This window comes from Loxodonta africana, chromosome 23 (assembly GCF_030014295.1).
Source record: "Loxodonta africana isolate mLoxAfr1 chromosome 23, mLoxAfr1.hap2, whole genome shotgun sequence".
Lineage (NCBI taxonomy): Eukaryota > Metazoa > Chordata > Mammalia > Proboscidea > Elephantidae > Loxodonta > Loxodonta africana.
Genome location: NC_087364.1, coordinates 48,774,838 through 48,797,346, shown reverse-complemented (window position 1 = coordinate 48,797,346; position 22,509 = coordinate 48,774,838). Strand labels below are relative to the sequence as shown.

Here is a 22,509-nt window from a genome sequence, read left to right as displayed (position 1 = left end):
TTGTCAAATTTTTCTTTAGATGCATTATTCTTATAACTTTTAGAAAGTTTATAAACAAAAATGCGAGGCAGTCAGGATTTAAGTTAAATAACAATAAGCAGCCTTATTAAAAGATGCCAATATTTTTGGAATCTTCCTATTTAGAAGGAAGTCTTTTTGAAAGCCAGTAGAGGTTAATAACACCTAACAGTACCTTTCAAATGAAGAGCTGCCAAAACATCTATATGCTTATTAAAAAATTTGATGGGGCCCATCTTGCTTTAATGCTGGGAATGTCAGTGACTTCTGGGAAGATTGCACTTCAGTGAATAGGTAACAGGGTATATGACTGACAGAAGAAACATTGCATACTTAATGTTTATCGAAGGAAGAACTTCTATAGCTCAAAAGTGAATGTAACTCAGGTCATTGTATTTGAAAAAAAAAAGGTTAATTGATATGAAATTTTAAGAACTTGGCCTACTGAAGGAGGAACCACAGTGGAACATTAGTATTCCTTCGGTAATGTTTAAGTAGCTCACCATTGCCCTGCTGCTGACCTCAGGACCTTATTCATCATCCCTCAGCCCTACTTGAGTTAAAGGGCCATGTTGCAACATATCTTATACAATGTCCTTTTTTCTTTAAATAATTTCCTCAGGCTGAAACAGCAGAGTCTACAGAATCGTTACACCTCAAAGATAAAAGCAAATCTAATACAAATCTGCCCATCTTGAAGAGTGTTGATGATATGGATTCAAAAATGAAAGGCATAGGAAAGCCGGGAAAGTTCTCCAAATTCAGCCTGTACAGGCAGCTCCACAAGCGTCACCTGCAAAGTGCAGACAGCATCAGCAGCATTGACAGCACCTGCAGTAAGTCATGGTCTCCACTCTGAATTATTCTAATTACACTCTGTTCCTCTGTAGCCAGATACTATACACCTGTTGTTAAAATCTGTCTTTGTATAATGGAATAAAATGAGCAACGCTGAAAGTTCTCTCTATCATCCTTCTGAACACTGTGCCACTTTATGGCTTTGTTGCCTCATTTTGGAACCGATTTATTGTTTTATTCACACAAAATAGTCATAACAACCACAATTCATGCTTCTTATGGTGGTAGAATGACTAAGCGCTCCTATGCAAAGCCTAAAAGGAATAGGAGAAGTATTAGATGTACTTTATAAAATTTTTTTAGAAGAAATTTCATCTATCTCCCCATCCAGGAATACATCCAACATATCATCAAAGAGTCTCTACATCCTGTAAATTTATTAGTCTTTTCAAATTTGTTTTAAAGCCCTGCAGTTTTCTGTTGCACAGAATTTATGACTGATTTTATAGCCTTATCTACTTTTCAAAATGATCAAATTTGCTTTCCAGTTTAGAAAACTTGATATATATGTATATATATATATATATATTTCTTTGTAAAAAAAAAAAAAAAAAATCTCAACTTTCTCCAGGTTACTTTAGTCACTGTAGAAGTCATCAAAATTTAATCCATGGTTTAAAACCCCACTTGAAATTCTTTCGCCATTCCACTGAATCTGAGCAGGGACTCATTAAACCTAATGTCGGTAAGTGATGTGTGAAGCGGCAAAACCTCTGTAGGCTTCACCTTTGCTGCAGTGTCCACTGTATGGGCATAGTGCGTGTGTTTCTGGATTGGCTTCGTGTTCGCAATTCTCATGCCATATATGTTATCGAGAGCCATCTCTGTGCAAAGCGCTGAGTGGTACACAAGATCCTACTCCCCAAGATCTTACACTCCAGCAGTGAGGCTAAAACATACCTGATAACTATATGGGGCAGTGGTGGGTCAGTGGTAGAATTCTCACCTGCCATGCAGGATATGCAGGTTTGATTCCCAGCCAATGCACCTCATTTTCAGTCACCACCCATTTGTCAGTGGAGGCTTTCGTGTTGTTATGATGCTGAACAGGTTTCAGTGGAGTGTCCAGACTAAGACAGACTAAGAAGAAAGGCCTGGTGATCTACCTTCAAATATCAGCCAAGGAAAACCCTATGGATCACAGCGGCTTTATCCCATTGTGTATGGATGGGATCGTCATGATTGAGGGCTGCCTTGACAGTAGCTAATGACAACAACAACTGTACAGTGAGTAGCACAGGCAGTTTCGAAGTGTCGTAGACAATCAGTGGAAGGTGGGAGGACTTCCTCTGTAAGGATCCATAAAGACTTTCTTGAGCAGGTGACATTTGAGTGGGGTCTGGAAGTAAGTTGATTGGCCTGGGTGGGAATAGAAAGGCATTACAGGTGAAGGAAATGAGTTGAAAATAAAATATATCATGCCGCTGAGACACAGCATTCGATAGAAGACTAGGAAGATGTACAATGGTCACATTTGGAGGCTGGGATACCAGGTTGGGGAGTGGGACCTTTATTTAGCTAAGAATCTTGAAGGTCTTTGAATGGAAGTGTCGTGCTTTAAATGTGAATTTTTAGAAATTGTAATCTGATGACCGTTTGTAAGAAGAATCAGATTCTCGAAGAGTGAATTAATCAGGGGATAAAGTATGGTGATGGGAGTGAAGAGGAATTTGGCAACTGATAAGATATAGGGACAAGGAATCATAATAATAATTAAAAAAAAAATACAATCAAGTCGATTCCGACTCATAGCAACCCTATAGCAGAGTAGAGCTGTCCCATAGGGTTTCCAAGGAGGAGTTGGTGGATTTGAACTGCTGACCTTTTGGTTAGCAGCTGTCGTAGTTCTTAACCACTGTGCGACCAGGGATTCAGGAATAAATGGTAACAATGGTAAAGTCATTACTGATGTTTATGGTGTACAGACTCTGAGTCACTGCCCTGAGTACTTGTGGTGTTCGGTCGTGATAATTTTTATCTCCACTTTACAGATGAGGTAACAGCCTTGGAGACTTGCCCAGTGATGACCCAAGTTATTAGCCTCCCAGTGCTCATGATTCAGATTTGCGGTTTAGCAGAAATACAGACTACCATATAACCTTTTGGGTGAAATCCCAAGGTCAAGGTTCAGTGTACTTAGGAGATGAGGGAATTAGAACCCAGCTAACATGGCTGGGTCTGAGTCACTTGTAACTGGCTGGACCTTGAGCCATGGTTCTCAGCATTCTTTATTATGCCCAACAAACCTATGAGGACCCATTTTAATATCAAAATATTTTGAGGACCTCTGGCTTTTTAAAACGCATTGATTAACTTCATTTTGTCTGTTTTGTTAAAGCTCCAATGTAACTGCCAAATGAACTTGTATTTTGTAAAGTGTAAGAACATCAAAATATATTTTTAAATGGAGAAGAACATATATGGGAAAGATACTTTATTTATTCAGCATACAGCTAATTCTTGATGTATGTATGAATTCAGGGACTGCTCACAGTAATGCCTGGCCTCATCTGAGTTTCAGAGCTCTGAGACTGGAAACCAGGTAGCCTCTGGGAAGTCCAGAGATCCAGGTCAGGGGCACATGCGGGGCAAGATATTAAAGGTAAAGAATTTAAAACAGGTCCTGGTAGTGCCTTGTAATTCCACTGTGTGGCTTTGATGCTTCAGGACTGAGTTTCTTTTTTTTTTTTTTTAAATGAGATAGAGGAATGAGGTTGTCAAACCATGAAGCTGAAGGGTCTGAATTATGACTGGGTCATAGTATTTGCCCACAATTAGATTGGGGGCAAGTGGAAGAGATGTGAGCCAGGTGCTTAACACATGAGTAACTCAGGTCAAGGTCAGGCTAAGAGTGGTGATGTCTACAGTGATGGTCTGAGGAGGCCAGCGTGGGTGGTTTGCTGGCACTGATAGAAAGTATCCTTGGCATTCATCCACAGTCACCTTCCTAATAAGCTAAATGCATTTCCAGTACATTATTTATCAAAAGAAAAAAATGCAACCTAAATGTTCAGGAGTAAGGGAATGGTGAGGAAAATGATGAATGGTTCATCCCCTGATGGAATTTTTCAGTCATTAAAAGCTGTAAGTGGGGACACAAAAATAAATGTACAAGGTTCATTTATTTCATTAAATAAGTATTTATTGAGCTAACAAAACAGACAAAATGAAATTTGGTTAGGGAGTTGTTGTCAGGCGCTGTCAGTTCCAACTCATAGTGACCCTACGTACAACAGAACAAACCACTGCCCGGTCCTGCACCATCCTCACAATCATTGTTATGTTTGAGCCCATTGTTGCAGCCACTGTATCAGTCCATCTTGTTGAGGGTCTTCCTCTTTTTCCCTGACCGCCTACTTTACCAAGCATGAGGTCCTTCTCCAGGGACTGGTCCCTCCTGATAACATGTCCAAAGTATGTGAGAGCATACTTTGGCTTCTAAGGAGCATTGTGGCTGTACTACTTCCAAGACAGATTTGTTCATTCTTCTGGCAGTCCATGGTATGTTCATTATTCTTTGCCAACACCATTATTCAAAGAAATCAATTCTTCTTCGGCCTTCCTTATTTATTGTCCAACTTTTGCATGCATATGAGATGATTAAAAACATCATGGCTTGGGTCAGTGCACCTTAGTCCTCAAAGTTGGGAGGTAGAGATGGAAACTTTATATACAAGTAGATAATGAAGTACACAACATGTCAGCTGGTGATAATTATCATGGAGAACAACAGAGAAGGATAAGGTAGAGGGTCAGTGAAAACTAGGGAAACCCTCCATGAGGCAGATTGGTATAGCAGCTGCAACAATGGGCTCAAACATATCAAAGATTGTGAAGATGGTGCAGGACTAGGCAATGCTTCTTTCTGTTATGTGGAAGGTTACCTTGAACCGGAGCCAGCTCAGTGGCAGCTAACAACAACAAGGGAGGAAGGGCAGCAGGAGGAGTTTCTGTTTTGTATAGGGTGGTCAGAGAATGCTTCTCTAATGTGATTTTTTAACAGAGATCAAAAGGAAGAGAAGGATGATAAGGGGACGATGGTCCAGGCAAGAGAACTAGCAAGTGTAAAGGCTGTGAGGTGAGAGGGGGATTGGTGTATTCCAGGGACAGCCAGGAAGCCAATGTGGCTGTAGTGAAATAGGCTGGGAGAGAATGATAGGGGCAAAGTCAGAGAGGTTGGAGACTGGACTGGATTACATAAGGTCCTTCAGGCCATTGTGAAAATGTTGGCCTTTATTCTGAGATGTGAAGTCATTGGATGGTTTTGAGCAAAGGACAAACAAGATCTGATGTACATGTTTACAGGATCATTTTTGGAGCAGCCCAGGAAGACATAATAATGGCTTAGATCAGGTAGTCACAGTGGGGGTGGCAAATAGTGACCAGGCAGATACAGAATATATCTTGAATGTGGAGCTTATAGCATGTGCTGAGGCACTCACTGGATGTGGGATGTGAGAGAAGGCATTGACTCCCAAGTCTTTGGCTCAAGAAGCTGAAATATAAAATTTGGGATTTGACCCATTATGTATCTTGTTCTTTGTCATTCCTTTTTTTCTTTTTTTAACAAAGTGCCATGCTTACTATAAAGACCCTACAAGTAAGCAAACAAACCTCCTAGATATTTTGGCCATTTCAGTGCTATACAGCAGGAATGAAATAAGTCACTTGGGAGAAGTCAATAGAATTCTATTTTTAACATTACTTAGTTTTGCTAGTCTTTGGTACTTAGACATTTTTCTTTTATAGAAAATATCAATAATTTTTGGAAAGTTAATTATTCAATTAGAAATAGAATATGTATTTGGGCATGGTTAGTGTTCAAAAACTTTTGTTCTACAGTATTTATTCATCATCTACTGGCTGCCAGTAGCTACACTTGACAGTGGGGGCATATACTCTCCGCTCCTGAGGAGTTTATACACTAGTGGAGGGGGGTCTTTATACAACTGCATCAGAGTCAGAGGCTTTGGTTTGTGGGACAACAGCAGTGCTAGCAACTGACTCTCCGTACAGGCATCTAGGAGTTCTCTCTAGGGACAACTAATGTGGCTCTTGAAAGTTGGCTAGGAGATCAGGCTGAGAGGAAAAAAAAAAAAAAGAGGAAGGGAAGAATATTCCAGGCAGAAGGAATAATGTGCCAATTTCACAGTGGCCTGGAAGACTAGGCTTGTCAAAATACGATGAGAAATGTGGTGTGTGTAAAGCCTGCAGGTGGGTGGAGGAAGACAAGACACCAGAAAGATGGATTGATGCCAGTTTGGGGAAGAGCCTGTACCCATGCTAAGCCCCTCCTAGTTGAATCTCCTGTAGGCAGTAGGTGATCCTAGAAGGCTTTCAGGCAAGGAGTCTACCTGTTAGAAAGACAGATCTGGGGGCAGTGTGACCAGTCCAGTACTTCCACTGGCTAGCCAGCAGCACCATTTATTTATTCATTCAGGACACATTTTTACATCCACTGCCTATTTGTTAAGTGCCTCATTGTGCCAAGCACCGTATTTGTGATTTGTAGTTCTGCTAGGCTTCTTGCTTATTTGTCTGTATGGTCAGCATATTCCATAAACTTACAACCTTTTTAACTAGAAGTGTTTACCCTTAAAGTAAAATGGTCTGGCAAAGCTTCATGAAATGCTGCAGTGGATTGCTCCTTTTGCGCCTGTATGATCATAAGCTCCTGTTTGTCATTGTGATGTTTCTTATGGATGTCGGTTATGATTTGGGGAATACAGAATGTTAGAGCCCAAAAGATCTCAGATGCCATCTAGGCCAAACTCTGCCTTTGACACGTAAGGAATTTCTGGCCCCCAAAGGTAAAGCCCACTGTCACTTAGCTAGTTAATTCCAGGGCTGGAACAGGGACTGTCTTTAAATTTGAGGTTCTTGCTTTTTGGGATGCAGAGGACAAGAATTACGTATTAGATAGATGGGCGCCATATTGATTAAAGAAAGAGAAGGGGCATGACTCTCTTTCTTTCTGCCTCTGCATCTCATACCCTGACCTGGCTTTACTGCTCTGTCATAGTCCCTCCTTACAAGGTCTCTATTCACTGTGAACCCTTTGAATGGTTCTTCCAGTGATCTGCTAGATGGTGAGAATAAGTGGCTCAACTACTGAGAATGTTCACTTTCATCATCTAATGATATATCTGCTTATAGCTCCAGCTTCTAATGATAGACTTGTGAGAGGTATAAAACCATCAGCCCACAGCTTCTACTCAAGTGGGCACATACTGCCCTAGTTCTGAGTCTTAAGAAAAAGATGTTAGAATTAAGTGTTTCATAAATGAGAGTTGAGCCTCAGTCTCTGGGTCAGCCTGAACTCAGTCTCTGAGTGGGTGTTACTACATTTTCAGATACTGGCTCCATCCGCAGCTTACAAACAGGCGTCGGGGAGCTGCATGGGGAAACCAGATTCTGGCATGGAAAAGATTACTGCAACTTTGTCTTCAAAGACTGGGTTCAGCTTGACAAACCTTTTGCAGGTGAGTATCATGCTATAGGAAACCCGGTAGCATGGTGGTTAAGAGCTTGGCTGCTAATCAAAAGGTCGGCAGTTTGAATCCACCAGCCACTCCTTGGAAACCCTATGGGGCAGTTCTTCTGTGTCCTGTAAAGTCACTATGAGTCGGAATCGACTCGATGGCAACGGGTTTGGGTTTTTTTTTTTTTTGTATCATGCCAGTGAGTGGCTGGTTATATTTTGTCTTTTCCTTTTTACATCTCAAGAAGTATGCATGTGCATGATCTAATTATCTGTTATCTTGCTTTGTTTTTGTTCTGTTTTTGAACATTTGGTAAAACTTTGAAGACTGTGATTCAGTTATGTACTCATGGGCTTTTCCCTGTAGTTAGAATAAGAAAAAAAAAATGAAACAGAACTTACCTGTTAGAAATGCCAGTTTTCCTATAGACATATTTTGGGGGTAATAGTCTGTAATTCTCTAGGAGATGATAGCCCTCCTTTGATCATCTTCTTTTCTGTTTGTCATCTTCCAGTGTTAGGATGGCACATCTTTAGATTGCCACAATGCTTCTGTGTCTCAGAGGAGATAGAGACGGCCTGCCATTATTTCAACAAGATAAAAAGAAATGTAGTCAGCCTTGATAATTTGTACCAGCTCACACCTTGCCTCATGTAGTGATTATCTTACACTATTTGTGGAGGGGGAGGAGGCTGTGTTCCTCAGTGTGAGATCTGTGTTTCCCTTGGCCGTAAAGGCATTGGATTACCCAAGCCAAGAAATGTACATTCAGTGGGCATTAGCACACACTTTTCTGAGTCAGAGTTGGGGACAGAGATACAGGACTTCTGGTCCCAGCATGGTTGTTAGTGAACAATCCTTGCCTGGTGCACCCGGGCAGATTTCATTGACAGGTACTCCACTCCCCGGATGCCATGGCACGACATTGCCTCTGTGGTCCACGGGAAGGCGGCTCGTGACGTGGCTCGTCATTTCATCCAGCGCTGGAACTTCACAAAGGTAAAGGGACATGATTTTCACAATGCAGTCCACATGAAGAGAGGCAGGCTTGGCTAGAGGAGAAACCTGGAGAGTCAGCAAGAAAGGGTTGTGATGGCTACAGCTTTGCCACTGTGTGCTGCTGGGTATGTGGCGATCAGAGTGCCTGGGCCTCTGGACAAAGGAGGAAGCATTTCTGAATTTGCACACCACAGACAATCCAGAATGCAGAGGGATAGGCATTGCTCTGAGGGCCTGCATATGATGTGACCCTTTTAACTCTTTTAATCCTCTCTGTCCTGAGTGCTGTGCTAGGCCCTGGGAATACAAAACCAAAAAGATATTTAAGTTGCTCACAAACTTGGAGAAGAGCTCAGAATTTGGAGGACGCTCAGTAAGTTCCACAGAGCTCTTTATATACCTTGTTGAATTATGTAGTTTTTGTTTGTTTTATTTTTGTTATTGTTGTTGAAAATATACACAGCAGAACGTGCACCAATTCAACAATTTCTGCATGTATGATTCAGTTACATTTATTACATTCTTCAAGTTGCACAACTATCCGCACCCTCCTTTTCTGAGTTGTCCTTCCTCCATTAACGTAAGAATGATGTAGTTTTGATTTTCTTCTGTCAGTATGTGGTCACTATGAGTCAGAATCTATTCGACAGCAGTGGGTTCGGTTTTTTGGTTTTATATATGCTGAAGGGGGCATTGGGGCTCAGTGATAGAATTTTCACCTTCCATGCAGGGGACCCGGGTTTAATTCCCAGCTAATCCACCTCGTGCACAGCCACCACCCATCTGTCAGTGGAGGCTTGCTTGTTGCTAGGATGCTGAACAGGTTTCAGTGGAGCTTCTAGACTAAGACAGACTAGGAAGGAAGGCCTGGTGATCTCCTTTGGAAAATCCACCAGTGAAAATCCTGTGGATCACAAGGGTGTGATCCGCAACCTATCATGGGGATGGCGCAGGACCAGGCAACATTTGGTTCCATTGTACATGGGGTTGCCACAACTCAGGGGCCAATTCAGCGGAAGCTAAGAACATATGTGTTCACCTGTTTCATTTAGTATTTGTGTTTTGTTAAATTGTGTCATAGGTTCAGAACGATATTATTGAAATGCCTCATACTGATTGATGCTTTGTTGTAGGGGAGGCATGAGCATGTTACCTGCAATAGCACTCGTGACGTGCAGGTGGTAGAGGGAGCTCTCCAGGCCCTAGAGAGCTGCTGATCTCCTTAGGTTCAGGAAGAGGTTACTGAAACGTTGTTACAGGACCCATGGTTTAACCATGGCTGAGGTATGCCTCATAAGTGTAGATTTAATAAGGAATTAACCTGGACCCAAAGAGTTGGCCTGGGCTGGGTAGGCACATGGAGGTCAGTTGTAGAGGATGTGAGCCTTATTGAGGTGAGAAAACTCAAGCTTTCAAGTCCCTTCCAACCCAGGGATGGCACAGGGCTCACATTGGCACAGGATCCTGAGAGGTAGTCCTGAGCAAAGCGAGCAGTTTGAGAAGGTAGAAACATTTTTCTTTTCTCCAAATTGAATTTCTTTTAGTGTGCCTTCATTATTTGTAAGGATTTGACCTAATGCTCAAGTATATATTGTCCAGGTGTTGCTAAGTTTCCAGGAATAACCACTTTATTTATTTTAAATGATGATGAGGCATTCTTTCCCCTGATAATTTGGAAAAAGGTTTAGTTTTAGCAACAGCTAGAGTCTCACCATGTTTTTCATTCATACGAGCATTATAAAATTTAGCAGAAGCCCTTCTGACAAAAACTTGGCGGCAGTGGATAAATAAACAAAGGACATTACTTTCAAGCAGCTAGACTAGCAAAGAGAAATATTTCTAATAGTTGAGTATAGGTTGTTATATCCTGCTCTTATCTTCTGCTCCGGGGAGGATAAATGGATACACCAGCAAGTGTTTAAAAAAGTGTACAACCTTTGACTCAGAAAAATTATTTCCAGATATTTAAGCAAAAGACGTAATCCAATAAGGTAATTTATTATGACATTGCTTCTCATACTTGAAAGAAAATTAGAAACAACTGAAATGCTTCTTAATAAGAATTTATTAAACAAATGATTATTCTTCCATACCATTTTATTATGAAGTTACTTTAAAATTATAATACAGAGCTGCACTGCTGCTGTGGGAAAATGTCTACAACATTTACCAGTTGCCTTCACATCGATTCTGACTTGTATAACATAGTAAAAACTGCAGGTTACGAAATAGTAATCTCATTTTTGCAGCTATATATCTCTGTAACTATGGTTGTATTAACTCTTTCAGTGCATATGTAAAGCAATACACGCTCACTGTGAAAGAACAAAGAAGGAAATACACGAAAGAGAAAGAAAATGAAAAATGAATATCTATGACCCCTTCACTGGAAAACATCCACTGTTAACATTTGTCTTTTCCAAATGAGCCAGAATTTCCATCCTAACAGAGGGGTGAAGAGAACTGCTTTCTCCTCTGAGTCATTTTTGCCTGTTTTTCTTTATTTTAGATTATGAAATCAAAATATCGGTCTCTTTCGTACCCATTTCTGCTTCCAAAATCTCAGACAACAGCCCAGGAGTTGAAATATCAAGTGCCTGAATCTGTATGTGCAAAAGTACAGGTGAGTCTGGCTTTTCTCTCTTACAAAGTGCTACTGGGCGAATTACTCACATCGGACTTAGGGTCCATTACAGTGGCTTCAGATTTTTCATTAAAGACAACTTCTCCAAAGCAAATCTGAATGAGCCTTTTATGATTTAGTAAACTGTTACATTTCCTATTTAAAACGTATTCAACTCACCTCCTTTCAGAAATATTTTATAGGTATAATTAATACATGTCCTTGGGAAAGGGCAGAGTCAAGGAAAAGCTATTCCTGAACCTCCTTCTGCAGTGGCCCTGGCAACACGATACATAGTAAACCCGGGACTGATAGCGCTTAAGCACCAGGAATGTGGCTGAAACTTTGCATCCTGGAAGCTACTTATAGCTCAGTCTAATTTGAGTTCTTAATTAACTATGTGCTTTTTAGAGTCTCTTTTAATTGAATAGGGGCCCTGGTGGTACAGTGGCTAAAGCACACAGCTGCTAACCAAAAGGTTGATGGTTTGAACTCACCAATTAGTCCATGGGAGAAAGATGTGGCAGTCTGCTTCTGTAAAGGTTTACAGTCTTAGAAACCCTATGGGGCAGTTCTACTCTGTCCTATAGGGTTGCTATGAGTCATAATCAACTCCATGGTAGTAGGTTTGGTTTTGGGGTTTACTAGAATAAGGAATTTACTTCATAGACTCATAGAATTTTACAGCATCCAACCACCTCAACTTACAAACAAGAAAAATCAAACCCAGTGTGGCATTGCGACTTGTCTAGAATAACCTAGCAACTTACTGATGGAAGTGGAATTTGAAAATCCTAGATTAAAATTCTTATCTGCCGCCTCTTCCACCTGTATCTCAAATATCTTGGAATCATGTGGAAATAGGAGGATGGGCTGCCTTTGGCATTGCCTTTTGTTCAAAGTCATCCCTATCAGTGTCAACAGCATTGGTTAAGTAAAGATCCGGGGGTCTGCTGCTGGGATCACTAATGTGGACCTACATTTCCAGACATGAATTCCAGTGACTGTGATTATATAAATGAAATGTCTAAAGCAGTTACTTTGTACTATGTACAAGTAAAAGTGTATGTCTAAAAAATAGAAAGGCATTTGAAACCATTGATCTAATAATGGAATAATCAAAAAAGGAAAAACCACTTGAGAGAAGTACCTGTGGCAAATTCTTAGTCATCCCATACCATGGAGATGAACAGTTTAAACATAGAGGCACAAATAGCTATGCATTCATATGTAAATGGATGAATATTTTTTATGAACCTGCTTAATTTTATTCTATTTTGAGGGGGAAAAATTACCCATGCTCTAAGATAAAATAGGAAACTTGGTACTAGGAAATCAAGAGAATTTAAGATTTGAGCTTGCATTAAAATTGACTTGGTGGTCAATTTATCAAAATTATAAAAAAAAAAAAAACCCACACCTGTTGCCATCGAGTCGATTCTGACTCATAGCAGCCCTATAGGACAGAGTAGAACTGCCCCATAGAGCTTCCAAGGAGCACCTGATGGATTCAAACCCGCCAACCTTTTGGTTAGCAGCCGTAGCACTTAACCACTACGCCACCAGGGTTTCCTTATCAAAATTAAAAAAATAAAAAAAGCTGATGTTAATTAAGCATCTATTGAAAATGTATTTTTTTTATGATCAATAAAGGATGTTTTACCCTAGTATTGCATATACATATATCTTCCACTTGCCTATTGGCAGAGCTATGACTTAGATATTCTCATTCTGCCAAAGACAGATAGATACTCTGCCTGCCTGCTCTACGAAACACCTCCGTTCATTCACCTTCTATGCATCACTGACTGTTAGAGATGGGGCTAGATCAGATACGCTCTTCTGATATGCTCATAAGTTCATCCCTAGTATGTTCAGGTGGCCTGGACTCAGGAACCTACCAAGGCAGTTGATTAAAAAGAAAGTTTACCAAGACTCATTAATTTATTCAGTCAACAAGTGTTTGCACAGTGACGTCATCAAAGCATACTTGGATCCTGGAGGGATGGACAGAAAAGGCGTTCTCTGCCACTGGAAGCATACTTAGCTGGGGCGAGAAAGCTTAGTGATGTTAAAGAATTCAGTAATAATGCAGTAAATACCGGTACAAGCGTTCAGACCTCTATGCTATATGAGTTGAGCAAAGGGGCGAGACAGAGCTGGTTGCCTTTTAATCATCTCGGCCCCTACATCCCAAAGTTTAAGGCTGCAAGGGAGGGAATGAATTCCTCACTTTGAGGAGCCCACATTGTTGCCAACTGAGCTGGATTTTACCATGAAGTAGGTTCGCTTTAGAGCCCCTCACCTCTGTGGGTGTTTTCAAGGCCCTATACTTATCTTTGTATTTGTGAATTAGTATTCTTTTTCTTAAAGAGGGCCCCCCAAATTTTAAATACATTACACCTCTCAAAACTTAGATCCCTAGTGGTGGCCAGTAGACGATTTTCAGAAATGGGGAAATAATTGAGCTGTGAGAACAGCGTACACAGCCAGGAAGTGCATCTTTTTAGAAACCGGGAAGTATGAGATGACCAGAAGCTAAAAAAAAATTATCCTGCTTCGTTTCTCCTTTTCTGTAATGTTCTAGCCATGGTATTGTTTCACTTTCTTCCCATTATTACTGGCACAAAACATTCTTTATCTTGTTCTAGACATTACTTTCTCAAGTCATTGAAGTATAATGCTTACAGGTCAAAAGTAATAATCTATTCCAATCTCTGGTTTTCCAGAAAATTCAGGAAGGGGGAGAGAGATAGGGTCCTGTCTATGTGGTAAAGACTACTTAATTTTTAACGAATTTATTCTCACATTTTTAAGTCTTTCACTCTTTTAACTATCATGTGGTAGCTATCACACTCTTGGCTGAGAAATCTAATAAAACTCTTCCTTAGGATTATTGTTTTTAACATAAATCAGTGTTTCTCAGAGGCCACAAGCTTAATTAATTGTAAAGGAATAATATAATATAGTGATTAAGAGTAACCAAAGAAGAAGAATTGACACCTTTGAATTATGGTGTTGGTGAAGAATATTGAGTATACCACAGACTGCAAAAAAAAGGAACAAATTTGTCTTGGAAAAAGTACAGCCAGCATGCTCTTTTGAAGCAAGGATGGCGAGACTTCACTTCGTCTCACATACTTTGGATATGTTATCAGGAGGGATCAGTCCGTGGAGAAGGACATCATGCTTAGTAAAGTAGAGGGTCAACGAAAAAGAGGAAGACCCTCAACAAGGTGGACTGATTGACACAGTGGCTGCAGCAATGGGCTCAAGCATAACAACAATCATGCAGAACTGGGCAGCATTTTGTTCTGTTGTATATAGGGTTGCTATGACTTGGAACCAACTCAGCAGCACCTAACAACAACAACAACAACAGTGATTAAGAGACAGAGTCTAGAGCCAGACTATTCGAATTCTAACACTTCTACCTACTGGCTATGTAACCTTGGAAAAGTTACTTAACCTCCCTGTACACATTTCCTTCATTTTTGAAACAGGGATAATAATAGTATCTGTCTTAGAAGAGTACACATTGTTTTACATCAGTATTAGCTACAACCTTCAAGCTTTCCCTAGTGTTCTCAGGTTTTGCAACAAAGAAATTGACATTCTTCTAGATGGTCACTAAGCTAGTTCTAGACATAAAATCTTTATGCCATATATCTATTGAAATGGAGAGAAAGAGCATTTGACAGACATAATAAAGCAAATGGTAGGTAAAATTCATGTTATTCTTTCTCCTGCAGAAGGGAAACCAATTATTTAATTAAACTATTAAAGATTGCATATATTGCCAATAGTTCCACAAAAGCCACAATTCAGAGCCCTTTCAGGGGGGTGCCACAGCCCGCCAAGGAGAGAGGAGCCATGCCAGGCAAAATGGAGGCCTGCCCCCACCAACACTACTTTCTGCTTCTGAAAAAGTCGTCCAGACCTGAGCAGACTTCAGCGGCTTCCACAGACACTTTTAGAATAATCTTGGGTGTTCCTCCCAGTGCTGAGCATTCACAGAAGCCTGCCAAGAGAGCTAAGGGAAGGCTTAGCAGGAGAAAAGCATGGGGATGGGGAAAGGAGGGAGGGAGAAGAGGTGGTTCTGAAACCACTATGCACAGAGTATGTAAAAGAATTTGTTTTTGTTCTCTCTTCAAACAAAATGAACTAGGCTGCCAAATACCGTCACTGCCGTTTTAGATATATAACCAAGACAGAAGATATTTCATATCACTTATAATTAAACCGACCCTGGTGGTGTAGTGGTTAAGTGCTATGGCCACTAACTACAAGGTCAGCAGTTCCAATCCACCAGGCATTCCCTGGAAATTCTATGGGGCAGTTCTACTCTGTCCTATAGTGGCGCTATGAGTTGGAACTGACTTGATGGCAACTGGCTTGGGCTGATTATGATTAAAGAAGCCTGGGTGGCACAAGCAGTTGGTAACCCAAATGTTGGCAGTTCAAACCCACTCAGGGGCTCCATGAAAGAAAAGGCAATCTGCTTCCGAAAAGATCACAGCCTAGAAAGCCTTATGGAGCAGTTCTACTCTGTAACACACATGGGGTTGCCTTGAGTTGGGGCCAACTCGATGGCAGCTAACAACAACAATTATGATTAAAAAAAAAAAGCCTTGTGCCATGTTAGCATCAGTGTGGAATCAGTACCTGACAACGATCCTTTTTATTAAGTTAGGCAGCTTTTGGTAGAAGCTACTCCTTAGTCATTGCTGAGAAACTCTCCCTATAGGGAGGGGAACAACTCTATTTAAGTCTTACCTTCAATCTCTTTTTATGTAAAAAAAAAAAGAAAAAAAAATACACCTACTCCTCACTACTATCTCATTATCCAACATTTCACATTTACAATAGTAAAAAATCTATTATCAAACTGTCTCCGCATTAACAAGGCAGCGGGCAGGGTGGCCTCCGGGAAGCTGGGCCGCAGCTGCCCTGCACCCTCCACTCCCTCCTGCGCTGCATCCAGCTCCTATGGGGCCCACCTCCTCCGTGGCCAAGGCCTCCAGGGAATCCCAGCTCCTGTGCAGCCTGAGGCCCTGCAGTTCAAAACTGCTGTGGGCTGTGAAGGGAGGAAAGAAAGCGGTGTCAGAGAGGGTGTTTGGAAAAAAATGTGTAGAAGTTTAATGACATCCCAAAGTAAGCTGAACTGGGCCTGAAGCCTCTACCTTTGTGGGGCTGGGTGTGCAGCCAGTCTCCCAATGCCCTCGCAGGAAGCTCAGTGCCTCAGTGACTGGCCACACCCAGAGGGCAGAGCAGGCTCCAGGATCCATCCTAAATGCAGGGCTTGCTGGGGTGGGAGTGGAGCCCTGGAGGCGGCTCCTTGAGGAACGCCTGACCCTGCACAGGAGGAACCCATCGGCCCTCCAGTCACACAGCCCTGCTTTATCCAGCTTTGTCTCCTCCAAGCCTCCTTCTCTTCAGAGGAATAATTCATAACTGGACTCATCACGGTGATGAGCACATCAGTAAACCTTAGCAGTTATTATTTCTATGATCATATTTTCTAAATAAAAAAAAATTGGACAAATAAATGATCTGAAAATTGAAAAAAAAAAAAAATCCCCCATTTTTGCATAAGGTAAATTTTCACATAACGACCTGGTCTTTGGAACCTAACCATGTCGATAAGTGAGGAATGGGTGTAAATAAAAGAAAATTTACAGGCAAGTGTGAATGACATCCAAATTTTACTACTGGATAAAATTTATTCCCACCCTTGGAGTAAATGTCCAAATGATACTCCAAAAGATCAATGTAGATTCCAAAGGACAGCAAGTGTTTTGTATTAGAGGCTGGTGTTATAGGATAAAGTGGGTAGATGGAGGTGAAAGGAGGCTTCCTTTGTGCATTTCTAAGGAAGTTACTTGATCCAGGAGCTACTTTCCTTATAGGGGGCAGGTTTTCATGCAGTAACATTACGTGAGTGCTCCTGTGAGCCTTGCTGGCTGAGGCGGATATGAACAGGAGTACTTACTCTGTGTCTGATCCTGTGCTGAGCTTTTTGTAGATTATCTCATTTAATAGTCACAAGTCTATGAGCTGTACTCTAGGTGTTGTTAGCTGCCATCGAGTGAGCCCGTGACTCATGCTCAATGAAATAAAATGCTGCCTGATCCTGTGCCATCCCCATGATAGGTTACAGATTGGAAACCATCGTGATCCATAGGGTTTTCATTGGTTCATTTGTGGACGTAGGTCACCAGGCCTTTCTTCCTAGTCTCTCTTAGGAAGCTTTGCTGGAACCTGCTTAGCATCATAGTAACATGAAAGCCCCTACTGACAGATGAGTGGTGACTGTACGTGATGCACACTGGCTAGAAATCAAACCCGGGTCTCCCACATGGAAGATAAAAATGCTAACATTGAACCACAGCTGCCCCTGTGGACTCCTGTTCCATTGCCATCGAGTCGAGTTCCAACTCACAGTAACTCTGTAGGACAAAGTAGAACTGCCCCATAGGCTTCCAAGGCTGTAATCTTTGGAAGCAGGCTGCCACATCTTTCTCTACCTGAGTGGCTGGTAGGTTCGAACCGCTGACCTTTTGGTTAGCAGCCTAGAACTTAGCCACTGCACCACCAAGGATTCTTATGTGCTCCTCTTAGACACCCAGTTTTCACAGAATAAGAAACTAAAACTTTGGGAGTTTAACTTACCAGGTTAAAGTAACATAACTGGTAAGCGGTGGGGTGAGACTCGATTCTAAGCTCTCTGACGCTGGAGCCTGGGCTCACAGCTATTAAGCACGGAGATTTTTCCTAGAAGACCCAGGACGGTTGTAACCACCAAGGCCATAGGAAGGGCAGAGCTGCTTGGCCTGTTGCCATAGCCCCAAATCCATTCCTAATTCTCCTTTTGCTTCTTTTTGGCTGCCTAGAGCCCCTAACTATACCTTTAAAAAATAAAAAAATAAAAAACTTCTCTCGCTGGAAGTCCCAGTCTACAAAAATTATCTTTCTTCCTCTCTATTAGCCTCAAAATTAACTTTTCCCTTTTGTTCTGGCAAATGGACTATCCTATCTGAATAATTGAACACTATGATATGAATGACTGACACTCAACTGTAGAGAAGTGGTTATTAAAAGAAATAACATGATAGTATGAGACAGGGTGGTGAAATGAGTTATTTTATGTGGCCTTTGCCTTGATTCTTTAGAAAAACAATTTAAGAGTGATTTTTCTCCTAATCCCTAATCCCTGAGGAGTTACCTAGTTTTCTACCCCAGAGGGTTTGTTACTTTTGTCCAGGGTGATTGACATTTCGTGTGTGGTGATTGATATTTCCTGGGTAAGCTATAAACAATTTGGCTTGATTCTTTTTGTCTGATCCTGGGCTGCAGCCTGCCTGTGATTGGTATGCAATTTTCAGGGATTGGTCAATATGCTATGCAAATGAAGTGTCTATGGCCTACTGAGAGGGGATTGGTCAGTTTGCAGCCCTGCTAGGAGGGGCCATGCCTTGAAATTGACAAAAAAAAAAAAAACCCCATTGTCATCCAATTGATACTAACTCATAGCTAACCTATAGCTATAGGACAGAGTAGAACTGCTCCACAGAGTTTCCAAGGAGTGGTTAGTGGATTTGAACTGCTCCCTTTTGGTTAGCAGCCACAGCTCTTAACCACTGCACCACCAAGTTGTATATATACGCAGCCAACCACACATAAGTTTTTCAGACAGAAAGAAGCACAAGGAGGAAAGAAGAGGGAAGAGAGAAGAAACAGAGACAGAGAGAGGAGGCATGGAACCTCCTAAAAGAGCTATATCATGTGTCAAGGGCTGTAACACTGAAGACAGCAAGAGGCCCAGAAGGGTCTCAGCAACAGGCCTGGAAGGGGCCCTGTGGCACAGTCGGTGGTGACAGACGGCAAGGCCAAGAGGAGCCTGTCCTCAGGGACTTGGGGGGACATCTGTGGCCGAGAGGAGCTGAGAGAGCTATCCTGCACTGAAGAAGGGAGACTTTGGCTAGGTGCTGCCTGATCCTGAGTTGTAGCCTGTTCCTTCCTTAATAAACCACTTAACTGTATGGTCTGTGAATTCTGTGTGGCACTGCGATCAATTATCGAACCCAGAAGAAAAGTAGAGAGTGCCATGGGAGGGACAGCTGGTGTCAGAATTGGTAAAAAGTTTGGAGGGTGGAGGTAGGCCTGACTTCTACCTCATAGGGATCAGCCTTGGGCTGATCTTGATTGGCATTATCCCTCCCTGAACTTAGGTTCTGACTCTGATACCAGTGCTACTCCCACCTAGATTTTACAGGTGGGTTTCTTTTTTTTTTTTTTCTTGACAAAGTCAATTTCATGATGCTCCTTGCCTGCAAGTCATGTCAATACAGACTGGAAGAATAAGGTCCAACAATCTGAGTACTCCCCTCCTCTCCCCAACCCACGCCACAAGGGAATGTCTACAAGGAGGCCAACCTCTGCTTGAGGGACATATAAAAAATGCTTTTGTCCTAACAATCATGGTTCTACGATTGACTCGGAGGCTCTGGGAAATAAAAAGGAATTGAAATATGGGCTGGATTTACAGGGAATAAAAGCATTAGAATAAAAGGAACTTGGAATAGATACTCGGAAAGTTCTGAAAGTTTTTCTTCAAGAAGAGATTTCTGTTAGTCCGCAAATTTGACTCAGGCCCATAATATGTAAGGAGGTTAGGGTTTGTGGCTCAGGAGAAGGCTATCTTTTAAGTTAAATAAAAAATAGGACACAGTACAAAGGAAAATGCTGAATTCTAGTTACAATTTTGAGACTAAAACAAAATCAGAAATGTGCCTTTTTTACATACTTTGCAATTGTGTAGTATTCAGACTTGCGGTTTGAAAAGAGTGGGTTATTTGGATTCCTAGTACACTTGGGGCAATAAGCCATGTTTCTGCGTGTGTAGGGAGCAGTTTGAAGACTTGTCCAAATGACATTGGTTTAAAACAGAAATGCAAGACAAGTAGGTCAGATCAGTTAAGAAAAAAAAAAAAAGTAAATTTAAAACAAAAGGAAGTCAATCAAAATGTGCTTGACTTATTTGACTGTTTATAAAACTTTCTAGACCATCAAACATTTAAAGCAGTTGAGTTTGATTTATGTCCATGATTCAGGAGGAGAAGTAGGACAAGATGGAAATTCATATTTTCAATCCATCTTGTGGTGATAGGCAGATTTTAAGCTAATTAGAATAATGGTCAATGAATAATAAAACCAAGTGACTTTTCGTGTGTAGCTTGAAAGCTATGTTTCAAGTTTAAGCAAAAATGATGACTTCTTTTAATCAGATGAGTGTTTGTTTTGAGGAAGCAGTAAAGGTTTGGACTTGGACAATGAGATGGATAGGTTTGGGCTCAGACAATGGGATGATAAATGCTAAGCCCTGTAGGAGGTTGGAAACCCTGGTGGTGTAGTAGTTAAGTGCTATGGCTGCTAACCAAGAGGTCAGCAGTTTGAATCCACCAGGTGCTCCTTGGAAACTCTGTGGGGCGGTCCTACTCTGTCCTATAGGGTCGCTATGAGTCAGAATCGATGGCAGTGTTTTTTTTAGGAGATCAGTACTCCCATTCTATATGGCTTTAGAGGCATCCCGGAGACCTTAATTTACTGAAGCTCCCCCACAGGGTGATACCCGAAGAGTTCTTCTTTTGGTTTACAAATTTACTTCTTTGATACATTTAAATACCTCTGAGAGGGAAAACATTTTCCATTAACCTTCAAACGGAAGATGGCAAACATGTGACCTTCATGCTTTCCCTTCCTGGCAGCCATGCTTAATCAGCCTTGGATTTCCTCCCCAGTATGCTCAGTTCCTAGAATCCTCTCTTCAACATGGCTGTCCAGGAAACTTCGAATCGATTAAAGACTAGACTTGCAAGTCAAAACCTGTTTGACACTCCTGATCTATACCCTCTGTGAATGAGTTTATTCAATCCTTGAATTGAGAACAGGTTTCGAGAGTGAGAAAGGAAAGAAAGTTTAAGGTTTCTGGACTTGAAGAGAAGGCTGTGAAGTTACCACCAAGGAGTGGTATGTAAAACTTGTCTATCACATTCTACAGAGTTAGAAGTACCATATGCTGAGTATCCACTATGTGCCACATACCATTCTTAGCACTTTGTGTTCATTGTGCCATTTTTTTCCTTCGTGACAGGCTCAGGGGTGTATGAGTATGTGTGTGTGTGAGAGGGAGAAATCTCAATTTTTCAGTCAAGGAAACTGCACCTTTGTGATATTGAAATGACTTGTCCAAGGTGTAAGAGCTAGGAAGCACAGAGCTATTACACAGATCTAACTGAAGGGTTCATACCTTCCCAGTATACTCTGCAATTTTATACTGTCTGCAGAGTTACATGGAATTAGATCAGGATACGTGACCTAAGAATCTTCTCAAGGCAGCTGCAGCTTCAGAGCCATGCTCCTTAGGAACAGAGTTAAACGCTGATTTAAGTGGATGAAAGATTGAAAGTTCTGTGTGTTCCACCTTTGTTATTTCCACCTAATGAACAGTAATGCAATTCCTTGGAGATGATTTAAATCAAGATGTTTCCCCAGTGTGAATTATATTTAAATTTCCCTTCTGAGTGTTCTTCTGAGATGTTTGACTATTCATATTCACAATTAAATTTTCCCATTTCATTGTACACATTCATCTGATAAAACTAAATAAAATGTTTTGAAGGGAGCTAGATTATAATGAATACCTCAGATTGAATAAAGAAATCACATTGTCGACAGTAACACAATTATTGGTTTTTAGTGAGTATCAGATTTGAATTTAAGTAGTCTTATAAATACAACTTTTAAAGTTATTGATTAGGCCAGATTTTTACCAGACTAAAATTGATTATATATTGAATCATTGTGTATACATCTAATAATTATGGGACCATTCTTTTTAATTTATTTTCAATTTCATTTGACCTCTTGAGGGATTGTTTTAACCTTCACTTAAAATCAGGATGTCGCACTACTGCTTAAGAAAAGTCAAGTATCGAGAGCCTACTATATGTACAACATTGTTGTGTGTTAGAATACTGAAAAAACAAAACCATTGGTTTCTTATTGTTGAAAAATCCTTCCATGGCATCTAGACCACCCTGTAGTACATTCCACAGTCTCCTCTGACATGTCTTTGATGTGACTAACCACGGCTCAAATGGTCTTCTAACACTCTTTCTAATAAAAACATTTCTGTACCACTTATTAAGTGCCAGACCTCCTTCTATATACTTTACATTAACTCATTTAATGCTCACTACAACCCTATAAAGTCAATACTGTTATTATCTCCATTTTATAGTTGAGAAATCTGAGGCACAACAAGGATAAGAAACATGACCAAGACCAACAGCCCATAAGTGGTTGAGCTAGGCTTTGAACCAGGCAGTCCATCTCTGAGTTGGTGTATTTAACCAGTCTGCTCAGGTGCCTGAACTACAAGCTCGTGCTGTAATCCAAGCAGGAGCAAGTGAGTATCTGAAGAGAGGAAGGCAGCAGTGGTAAGAAATGTGCAAATCCAATAAATCC

General features: G+C 41.1%; 1 protein-coding gene across 5 annotated transcripts in view; it reads left to right on the top strand.

Annotated features, from left to right (window-relative positions):
- The window catches only part of PLD1 (phospholipase D1), a 230,693-nt gene that overhangs the window by 146,891 nt on the left and 61,293 nt on the right, over positions 1-22,509 (top strand). For 3 of the 5 annotated variants that reach the window (XM_023555502.2, XM_064275473.1, XM_023555501.2), the window contains exons 15-19: positions 641-854; positions 1,448-1,561; positions 7,230-7,358; positions 8,239-8,357; positions 10,867-10,980. In XM_023555502.2, coding sequence (XP_023411270.2) covers positions 641-854; positions 1,448-1,561; positions 7,230-7,358; positions 8,239-8,357; positions 10,867-10,980 — 690 coding nt within the window. The remainder of the gene's footprint in view (positions 1-640; positions 855-1,447; positions 1,562-7,229; positions 7,359-8,238; positions 8,358-10,866; positions 10,981-22,509) is intronic. The other 2 variants (XM_010596030.3, XM_023555504.2) reach the window with 1 other exon arrangement.